The sequence below is a fragment of the Haliaeetus leucocephalus genome, unplaced genomic scaffold, assembly GCF_000737465.1.
Source record: "Haliaeetus leucocephalus isolate CR32 unplaced genomic scaffold, Haliaeetus_leucocephalus-4.0 Scaffold216, whole genome shotgun sequence".
Classification (NCBI taxonomy): domain Eukaryota; kingdom Metazoa; phylum Chordata; class Aves; order Accipitriformes; family Accipitridae; genus Haliaeetus; species Haliaeetus leucocephalus.
Window position 1 is genome coordinate 810,772 of NW_010972652.1, and position 11,711 is coordinate 822,482.

Consider the following 11,711-nt stretch of genomic DNA (forward strand, 5'->3'; position numbering starts at 1 on the left):
TCACTCGAGTTACTTTTTTATTGCCTATCTCAACACTGTTGAAGTATCATCTTGGTCACAACTTCACCAAGAATTTAATCAGAAAACTTCTCGGTTTTTTTCTTTGCATAGTCTTCTATTTTCATTTTTTTCTATTCTCTCCTCATAACCAATTTTCTCCATGGATAAACTTCACCCCAACTGGGAAAAACAGTAAAGCAGCAAAACCTAAAGTCTCCAATGAAAGAGTTCAGCTCAGCTTGTATAAGGTCAGTCATGCTAGGATAATACTTTTTTTATTTTATTTTTCACCAATTTCCATTGCCAAAAGGGTTGATACAGTAACCTTTCTTGACACCTCATAGCTATCCCCATTAAAAAACAAAATCAGCCTTTCAAGTACAGACAAAAATGTAAAATGCAAAGTGAAAAATCTGAAAATACCTGATGTATTTAAAATGTTTCCTTAAAATAACCTGTAGCATCTTGATATGCGTAACCGAAGAAGACAATGAACAGAAAAACCAGCATTTAGCACTCAGTATCTGCAAATACCACATACTTTTGTAGCACTACCAGCCTGTCAGCAGCAGCTGTGCCTTGAGTTTTAGTGGCTCTTATCCTTCAGCTCCCCTCTCTAACATTTGCATTAGGCAATTTTGCACTCCCAGCACCCACAGAATTTACACCTGGTACGTCTCAGTGCTCCAGCAAAACATTGTTTTCAACATAAATAAATTATATGGAAGAAAAAAAAATCACATATAAATAAAAGATGAACCTGAATCAACTTCAGTGTAAATATTCTTATAGTTCAGGAGAATCGATGAACATTTTCAAACACTCTTTCGGGTTCAAAAGGTACATGTAAAAAAAAAAAGTTTAAAAAGTTGCACTAACTTCTCTCTCAGGGTGCTAATAACAATCAAAATGTTAGGAACAGGTTTTGAACCTTTTCCTCCTGTTTTATCTCCAAACAAAGTAGCTGCAAGTAAAGTGTGTCTGTACATGTTTATTCAAATTGATTTACAAAACAGATGGTCAAGGTTGTCCCACTTGTGTCTACACAATTTTTATCAGAAGACGTTTATAGAAAATTTCCTAGAGGACTAATCCATCAAATTGAGCATATCATTAATTGTTAACTTTTCCCCAATCAGTCCAACTGTATTTCTGCAACAAATCTAGTAACCTCTCCAGGGAAAATTCACTAACATGAGCCACGACAGGGCCAAGCTTGAAACACTTTGGAGGCAACAACATCATGCATCTCCTACAATTAGGTTCTTGCCAGAGGATGAATTACTGCAGTATCACTATAGGTTGCCCAGAGCCCCGTCCAACCCGACCTTGAACACCTCCAGGGATGGGGCATCTACCACCTCTCTGCGCAACCTGTGCCAGTGTTTCACCACCCTCATTGTAAAAAATGTCTTCCTTATATTTAGTCTGAATCTACCCTCTTTAAGTTTAAAACCATTATCTCTTGTCCTATTGTTACAGGCCCTACTAAAAGGTCTGTCCCAGTCTTTCTTATAAGCCCCCTTTAAGTACTGAAAGGCCACAATAAGGTCTCCCTGGAGCCTTCTCTTCTCCAGGCTGAACAACCCCAGCTCAATCAGCCTTTCCTCACAGGAGAGGTGCTCCATCCATCTGATCATTTTTGTGACCCTCCTCTGGACCCGCTCCAGCAGCTCCATGTCTTTCCTGTGCTGAGGACCCGAGCTGGACACAGTACTGCAGCTGGGCCTCATGAGAGCGGAGTAGAGGGGGAGAATCACCTCCCTCGACCTGCTGGTCACGCTTCTTTTGATGCGGCTCAGGATGTGGTTGGCTTTCTGGGCTGCGAACGCACATTGTTGGCTCATGTGCAGCTTTTCATCTGCCAGCACCCCCAAGGCTGCTCTCAATCCCTTCATCCCCCAGCCTGTACTGATACCAGGGGTTGCCCTGACCCAGGTGCAGGACCTTGCACGTGGCCTTGTTGAACCTCATGAGGTTCACACGGGCCCATTTCTCAAGCTCGTCCAGGTCCCTCTGCATGGCATCCCATCCCTCAGGCATGTCAACTGCACCACTCAACTTGGTGTTGTCTGTAAATTTGCTGAGGGTGCACTCAATCCCACTGTCTATGTCATTGATGAAGATACTAAACAGTACTGGTCCCAACATGGACCCCTGAGGGACACCAATTGTCACTGATCTCCATCCAGACATTGAGCCATTAACCACTGCTCTCCAGAAGCGACCATCCAGCCAATTCCTTCCCCACCAAACAGTCCGTATCTCTCCAGTTTAGAGAAAAGGATGTTCAACTTGCAGGTTGTTCCTGAGCAACATTTATTCATTCACACGGGAACGAAAGGTGGCATAATCTGACGTTAAGCCTTAGCAAAGTCAGCTGAAATTTCTCCTACAGCTTGGTTGGAGCTGGATGACTGGCTTCATCTTACCTCCTGCATGGTGAAGACTGCTGATGAAGTCAGGGAGCGTTAAGGACCAAATCCCACTGAAATTCATCATTATGGTAAAGGAAGGGACTTAAAAAGGTAATTGCAAGACAGAAAGAATGTCAATGTTGTCCTTTGTAACAAATATTTTCAGGACAAGTGGGAACAAAATGGCTTGAAGTCTGTGGGACACATCAAATGCTTGCTGCACTGCCCGTCGTTTTCTTTGTTATATCTCGACTCTGCTTGTTGCTACATCAGAAAAGCATGCTGAAAATCCATTGTTGCAAAGCACGTCTACATAGATTTGCAAGAAATAGCTATATGACTTCTTGGGCATCTTTGAAGTGTTTTTGTGACTGTAAAGGCCTTCTTGTTTCACAAGGAAATTAAAAAGCAAGGCAGCACTGACATCATGAGAGTTTGGTAATTAAAGACCCACCATGGACTACAGTTTGGCTTTCCTCATAGTATTTACAACTGCCACTGCTTCACCCCTGTACCATTTTAATACATACTTTTTGAATTTCAGAAATTATTTTAGGCAAACCATTTCATCTTTTCATGCTTAAGCAATGTCCCATCTCAAAGCCAGCTCAACCAGATCTTGCTTGGTGGCCTGGCTGATGCCTACAAAGAAAGCTTCCTGTATTATTACCCTCAAAACCCTCCAGCAACTAAAACAGCCCTGCAATTGCTCATAATATTGCCAAATCCAGAGACCAGTCTTCCATCTCTCTTAGGAATAACTTGCTGTGATACCAAGGTGTGACTCTTACAGTTCAAGTGTTAACTACATGGGAGTACGGCAGCTGTATTGGCAGTGTGGCTCTCCGGTGTTGCGGAACAATCTTTTGATGTTTTGGGAAGACTCTTACAAGGAAGCTGGAAGAGTTACCCTGATGACAAGATAATGTCAATGAGTAATATTAACCCCTACTGTCAGTAAGACTGAAATTCTGCAGTTTCTCAGGGAAATGGATTGACCATTAAGAAAACGATATTTTCCCATAACTTGTTCTTTGAAATTGCAATATCAATTTTGCTGAAATGTTTCAGATCGAGACACACACAGAGCATGAAAATTGCTGCTTCAATAGTTACATTTGATTAAGCAAAGAGCTTGTCTTGTAATAGAAATTACTAGGCAAACTTAATGACATGCATCACTCCTCCTTCTGTGCAGAACAGCTTCCAACTGTTGGTAAAGCTGACTTCCAGTTTCCATTGCTACCGTGTGTATAACTCAATTTGAACTTTTACCATGACCACTGTAACAAACCAAATGTAATATTCTTTGTATCTGGATATAAAGAAATGCTATTTTTCCTCATTAACAGAACAGTGCCTGCACAATTTTTCAAATTCACAGAAGCCTTAGTAGATTTTCTCGATATTAAAATTAGCTTCTACAGTTATTTGCATGCCTATAAAACAATCATCTAAGAGAAGAGCTATCACAAAAAGTCAGAACTGGTCAGGACACGGGACAACCTTCCTTGAACTATAAATAGTGCTATAAATAGCATTACTTTTCTTGCACTATAAATAGGATTCTTTTAAATAGCGTTACACTGCTACTAATTGCAGAGCATTACTAGAATCTCTGGTATAGATGAACTACAGCTCCCTCAGTTAAATTTAACTTGTACTTTCTTACTATTTCAAAGGCATTATATACTGAGGAAAAGGCACAAGAGACAAGCAAAGAAACAGTCTGTAAAATGATCAGGAATGACTGACTCTGCAGCTACTAGTTATTTGGGCTTTTTTAATGCTTACAGTGCAAAACAAAAATATCCCTTACAGAAGTGTTCAGAAAAAATGCATAAATTACTTGTTGCTTTGTATGTCTCTGAACTAATGCTTGCTAAACTATCTAATTATGTCAACTCTTCTTCTCTTTGCCCCACAGAATGATAAAGGATAGTGTGTCTTTTATCTACCAGGCTACCTTGCTTGTGTGTGTGAAAGCAAGCCACTCAGCTGACAGTCCTGAAGTTCACCATCTGTTTTCAACAGATAGACCATAATTTTTTTTAATTGATCATAAACAAACTAACATATCAGAAGACCTAGGATTATTCCCCAGTTCAACCATTACAGAACATTAGATTTCTAGAAATGAAGGACTGTAAGAAATCTCAAGGGCTAACTGAATACAAAAGCCTTGTATTAAAGTAGGATTGAGTGTATGTAGATCATCCCTACAAGATACTTGAGCATCTCTCATATACCTCATCAGAATATAAGAAGTGCTTCCGAGGTCACTCCCAACCCAGTGTCCGACCTTTGATGGTGTCTTGCATCAAGACAATGTGCTCAGGGAGGAGTTCAAGGACAGAGCAACCATTTGTGATATTTGTCTTGGTACCCTCCTATGCGCCTCCAAAACTTCCTAGCCCAGAGGTAGGTCCTACATATTTAATAAATCCAAAGGATTTATTTTCCTTTTGAACACTTGCAAACTATTCTTGTTTTCCTGCAGCTCTGTGAGCAATCCCTGTGTGAAAAGCTGCCTCCTTTTGGCTTTCGGCTCCCTCCTGCAGGTTTCTTTGAGCTCTTGCACTGGGGGAAGCAGTGAAAAGTCAATCCCCATTCATCCTATACATGTCTCTTGTGGTTTCACAGACCTATACTACGTTCCCTTGGAAAGATTCCTGTGGAAGCTTTGTCCCTACGTTTTGATGGTCTATGCCAGTACTTCACTGCTCTCACAACTGGAAAACCACCTCAAGACTCATGTTGAATTTTCAAGGTGATGCTGATTTTTTTAAATCCCATTCCCAACAATTGTAGAGAGCAGTTGAATTTGCAGCACTGTTTTCTGGAGCCCAGGCATTTCTTTTCTAGATTAACCCCCCCAAATTCCTTCAAGCTCCCTCTATAAGACATGATTTTACTCTCCTGATCTCCTCTAACTCCTTTGAGCTGCAGAGCTTCAAGCAGGGTTACGTCCTTTGGACGAGGGCTCTCCATCCCCACAGGGACTAGAATAACAACATCTTGCTCTAACATTTGCCAGAATGACAATGCCTTTCGTGACATTTTGCCAACTCAAACTCAATCTGTGTTCCACCCTTAATGCCTGGATCCTTTTCCACAGTAATGCTATCTCCCCATTTATTTCCATTTTGTCTTTCTGCGCTTCTTAATTGTCTGCATTTGTCACTACTGAGTTTTCTCTTATTGATTTAGGGGGACCCTCCCTCTCCTTCATCAAGGACACATATATACTGTGACTGTGCTACTCAAAATTAAATGACCTCTCTGGAGAAAATGATCAAAGGCTCTAGTTAAAAACTGTAAAAGGTATGAACTGGAGATACACCCCACCCCAAGGCAGGAAAATTATGTACTTACTCTCTGTCTATGACCAGACAAGTTACCGCTTCAGCTGCAATGACGTTGGCTGTTCTGACATCTTCCCTGAAAGAAAAAATATATTTCTTAAGCAAGCTGTATTATTTTCATGACAATCTTTTTATTTCCAAACATACAGCATTCTTAAAGCACTTCAAGAATAAATTTCTGGGTTTCACAGCTTTTCCCTATATTGATTTGATGCTCATCATCTGTACGGACTTCAAGCACGCAAAAGCTAAAACCCACGCATGAACAGAAGGAAAGAAACAGGCTACCCTTGTAAATAAGACATCCAGCCACGCATCAGCCCATGCTTTTCATCAGTTTTAGGCAAAAACTCATTTCTTACTATGCACATTTGTGCAGAGAAACACTTTTATCAAAATATTAGCTATTTGCATAGATTCATTTACGAACATTTAGACTTCTGCTTATGTCGTTCTCCCCCAAAACCTACTTAGTATCTCAGTGTCGGAACACGAAGCATTTAGTTCAGTAGGACGTCAGCTCTGCTACTCAAAGCAGGTACAACGTATACAGTAGGCTATAGGACTCGCTATGCATTTGCTATCTGAGCACGGAGAAGGCTGGGATTGTGCCTACAAAAGGGACACAATTAGGATGGAGCTTTTGAAACGTCCTGGCATTAAAACACTGTGCTGGTACTTTTCACCAGCTCTCCAGAAATTAAAAATATGGCACTTCGAATTTTTTCTCTGTCTTCATTACCAAATGCTTTGTGTTCTCCCTTTCACTGCCCCACTGAGAATTTGGCCGTGGCCAGTCCAAGCTATAAAATGTGAATTTAATTCATTTTAATCAGACTGATTCAGTGTTTCGTCAGGGTTTAAGAGATGCCGTTGCATTTTCTGTGTTGGCCAAACAAATGTACAGGATTCAGAGTCGCTGTTTTATTCAAATTCTCTCCAAACTTTTCCCTGCATGAAGGGTAAGTGGATCACAGGCAAGACCCACCTCTTTTAAACACACCTAATTCATTTAGACTAGAAAACCACTGTACATTTCCACTGAAGCAGAAAATGAGATTTAAAAAAGCTGTTAGAAATAGCAGTTCCGCTGTTTAAAAATAGGAGGTATTAAAGAAGTAATATAGTAAAAAAAAAAGCGTGGTGCATGTGCACTCATACAGGAATATGCACTCTCCCTTTAAGGTAACTTTAATTAACTTTAATTACTTTTGAGCTATCTTTACTTTAGTATCTTTAAAACAGAGCAAGCAGAAATACCAATGAAAGAAACATTAACATTCAAGCCTACATTCAAATGCTGTCATTGAGTCTATTTTCAATGAAATTAAGTGGGTATTGGTGCTAATTTACCCATACTGATAAACAAAATCAGGATAATTTAAAGCAAGTAGAAAGAAGTAGCCAAATAGCAGTAGAAAATTATCTCTATTAACTTCTAAAACTTTGGTAAATATAGAGACAATAAGGAATGATAAATTTAATATCCCATTAAGTTGCTGTAGGCAACTTTTGACAGTATATACATTAAAATGAGTATGCAAACTTTTTGGTTCATTAATTCCAGTTAAAACTTAACGTATTGTCCCATTATCTCAGATGCCTTTCTGCCACAAAAAGACTGTTTATACCTTTATAGTTACAGACCTGATTATAGTTACTATGTTAGAGTTATATGACTACAGATAAGTAAAACACAGCTATTGGTGGCTTCAGTTCAAACATTTTAAATAAACCTTAACATTGGAGATTAAAACACACAAGTAACTGTTACAGTTTCCACTATCCTGTACTTAACACATCTTTTTAATCAGCATGAAATTAATGTAGAATGAAGGCACTTTCCTAAAGGGCATTTCACTTCGCACGAACACCCGAACCAGAGGGATGGCAGGATTTTTGTAATGCAGAAAGTCACGCAATTCTGAGGTTTCCTTATGTTCTGCAGGAGTAGAAATAACTGGTAAGTCAGGGAAAAAACCAGGGGTTTTTAATGGATGATAAAGTGGCTCACATATGAAGTGTTAAGTCAAGAAATCACTGTCTTTGGGTATCTCTAAACCCATCCTCCACATCCTTGCATACAACCCCCCGCTGCCACTGCTGCAGGACCCTTGTCCCGCAAATACCGAACGAAGGGACCGACAAGGGAAAGCAGCTTTCCATTTCCACAGTCTAAATCGATTGTAAGTGGGTTTATAAACCTTGCATGCTCTCGTGTTAGGGGGTGTTTACCAATCAGGCTGCAAGCAGGATTAAAAATCTCATGAAGTTTCTAAAAACAGAAGGAAAAAAATCAATGTATTTTCAGTTCCATACATATGTTAAACCTTTATGTGCATCAGCTGTCAAATACAAGACATACTCAGACTTCCAAACACTGCCAACACCTCACATAGGCTTAAAAATGACACACATACCTAGGGCCATGCCAGTGATCTACAAATTAACCTCAGTCACCTTCAAGCAAAACAAATTGTCAGTCCATGGTTTAAAACGTAACATTTCGTCAGGCAGCCACCAGCTAAAGCACATGGTATTAAATGCAACAAATAATTCTTTGAAGTGCAGGGCATCAAATGCAACAAGTAATTCCTAGAAGCGCACAGCATTAAATGCAAAAGTAATTACTAGAAGTACAGGGCATTAAATGCAACTAGCAATTACTAAAAGTGCACGGCACTAAATGCCGAAGTAGCTATTAGAAGTGCAGGGCATTAAATGCAACAAGTAATTATTAGAAGTGCACACCATCAAATGCCACAAGGAATTATGTGAAAGGCTTGCTTGCGAGCACTGACTCGGACGCTTTCTGGACTTCGTCGCAGGAGTACTCATCGCTGCTCCCTGAGAAACAGCACTCTTCGTCAGAGGAATTGCCTTCACTCTCCGAATACTCCATCGCTACTGTTTGCCTCCACCATTTCCTCCTGGGAAAACGCCTGCTTCCTTCCAGCCAGTTACTATATTTTGTCCCTCTGGGTGAGCTCTGGTATTTTACAGCCCCTCCAGCTTCAAACTTCGGGACTTGGAGAAAGGTCACAGCTGCTGGGGGGAGTTTCTAGGGCGCATCATTGGGAAACACAAGCAGAGGGTATTTTGGAGCCACAAAGAGGTACACGGCTGCACACAAGCAGGCGCAGCTCCTGCCCCGGGCACGTGCCAAAAACCGGGGCAGGAGACCTTGTACTGCTGCTCTTCAGCTCCTTAACCCCATGGTGGAATTAGATGGCAATGTTATCCACGTTCCTAAGCTCTCCCAAAGCATGTTATCACATCACTATAAACATGAGTATGTTATTTAAGAGATGAAATGCATATTTTTTTCCTCATTACAATTTGTTGCCCAGTTCACCACATGTAACTCATGAATTTTCAACAATTTTGCTTCTGATAAGCTGCTAACAACTTAATTTAAGAATGATGGGGTTTTTTAACCATTTCCAGGAACTCTTCTGATAAAAGTGTATTGATCACTCTATTTATAAAGCTGTGTTGGAAAATGCAAATATGAAAGATATAGGCAGCTTTACTCAGAGATAAGGTCATACATCAACCTCTGTTCCCTGCTTTTACCTTAGGCTGTAAAAATTTATAGTAGGTTTAAAAATTTTGAAATGATTCCCATCTTTTTGCTTTTTTACCTTCCTACATCACCTAACTCAGCGAAGTCCTGCTCCAACACCAGCTCTCATAGCTCCTACCACACCTAACCCCTTACTAATGCTGATATAATTCTTCAAATAAATGGAAACTACATTTGGATGATTTAATTTAACAATATACCCTTCTATTTGCTTGAAACTTGCTGTTACGCTGCCAGCAAACACTGCTCTGCGTCCTTCCCAGAAGATAGATGCAACTGGTGCAACCTTGACATGATGTCTGTCCAGCTTTTGGGATCGATCCCCCCCAGACGCAGCCTCCTGGCACAAAATAGCATTTATTATGAGGTGCGAGTACCCTGCTGCAGGAAGTGTCACATTTACAGCTGAGTCTCTTCTGCTCATCTCGGGACTGGCATTTTGTCAGTCAAAATTGATTTCAAGCTAAAATATAGTAGAGACATTTTTAGGTCTCTAGGTAGGCAAAACCCTCTCTTTAAAGGATAGAGCTAGGGTTGGTTTTCCAGAAGATTGCCAAATTTGGGTACCACTACTCAGAATACCCAATAAAGATAAAAATTATCTCCCATGTGAAAGTCATGGTGTAATCAGAAAATACCCAACAAAGTAATAAGGGGAGATAGAGATGCTGGGTTTTGAGCTATTACCACTAAATTCAAGTTAATAACTGATTTTTCCCATATTTTTTTTCCTTTCACTTATTTCTGACATGCCTTGTTCTAAATACTTTAAATCACCTTATTAAAAATACTGTAACAAGGCCAAGCATACAGTAGCAGAAAGTGGTAAAATGCATTAAAGAACTTGAATATCAGCAAATTAGGAACCTCCAGATAGTCTTCCTGTGGCAAATTTTTAAAACCCATCAGTGAAGACCTCATTTTTTCTTTCCATCTTTTCTTTGAAAACCCTCATTAACACTATTCTCAAGTTTAAATGATCTAAACACTCATTTCCAGATGCCCCATGGGACTTGAGCTTTCTACTATAGACCTCTCCAGGCAGCAGCAGCTTCTGCAGAGCAACCACCAAGGACCAGACACTGACCCATCTCCTCTTGGTGGCTGGTCAAGGTCCTTCAGTTACTTGGTCAAAGAAAAATGGGTTATCATCACTTTTAGACAAAGAAATAAAACCTCCAAACAATGCTAAATATACATTTGGGGATACTGCTGCAGCCAATAGCCCTTTGGCAATCTACAAGCCCATTTAGATAGGATGGCCACTGCTCTTCCCAGGAAACACAGTTTGATCAAGACAGGTGTCACCTGTAGGAAGTTTTATCTGAAACATTACGGCTGTTCCTGTAAATGATATGACCACCTAACACACATGGAAGCAAAAATGTGGGTTTATTTTATGGTACCCTCAGCTGGTACAGTTTGTGCCACCCTGCACCCTCTTTCCTACTTTTTCCCAGTAGCCATCGCTGAAGTCAAGTCAATGCAGACCTACAGAATGGTGATGTGGTCCATCATGACCGATGGTGTAAGCCATGGTCTGTATCAGTTACCTGGATCTATTGACTGATTTCCATACGGGAAAAACACCCCTTATAGACTGATGTTTGGTTTCCCAACACTTCAGCTTTCTGAGAACACAATATCCATTTGCCATTGGTTTTGACTATAAAAATACATTACTGGAATTAATAAATACAATGTGGTCTACTAAACTTCTAAAAATTTTAATGCAAACCTAATAAAACATGCAACTTGAAAAAGCTTCACTTGAAAAGAGTTATGCCAATCAATAAAACCTATGAAAATCCCCACAGGCATTAAAACCGCACCTTCTATAAAGGGAATGAAATACGTATGATAGGAAAGAGATTTTGCTTCAAGGTACTCCAATTTGAAGGCATGTATCAAAATGCACACACAACCACTTGTGATCCTGTGCAATTTAGGCTATATGGCTACTGGGAAAAGGAAACATTTCTCATAGAACAACATTTCAGTTTGTTCAGACAAAATGGTTCAAAAATACTCTTTTACAGGTTTTTTATTCAATATAAGCAAACTGTACAGGTCTCCAAATAGGCTAGAAAATGTACCAACCCATTCTAATATTTTATGTCTTGTGAGCTTATCATTAGCACTTACTTACTGTTTCTAACATATATTTATACTCTGAGTGGCTCCAGCTGAAAGGATTAAGCCCTGGCAAGGACTACACAATAGATTTATAGAAAAGAGCCCTTCCTGATAACTGATTTTAATAATTACCAAGTTAAGGACTCAGAGATGGTGAACAGGTCTTTCAAGACTCTGTTGGTCAAAAAAAATTCCGCTCTGTACTTA

General features: G+C 39.9%; 1 protein-coding gene across 1 annotated transcript in view; it reads right to left on the reverse strand.

Annotated features, from left to right (window-relative positions):
• LOC104831216 (cGMP-dependent protein kinase 1) overlaps positions 1 to 8,684 on the reverse strand; it is a 79,763-nt gene extending 71,079 nt beyond the window's left edge. The window contains exons 1-2 of the mRNA XM_010566635.1: positions 8,584 to 8,684; positions 5,793 to 5,858 (exon numbers count right to left, since the gene is read on the reverse strand). Coding sequence (XP_010564937.1) covers positions 5,793 to 5,858; positions 8,584 to 8,684 — 167 coding nt within the window. The remainder of the gene's footprint in view (positions 1 to 5,792; positions 5,859 to 8,583) is intronic.
• Between the last annotated feature and the right edge of the window lie 3,027 nt (positions 8,685 to 11,711).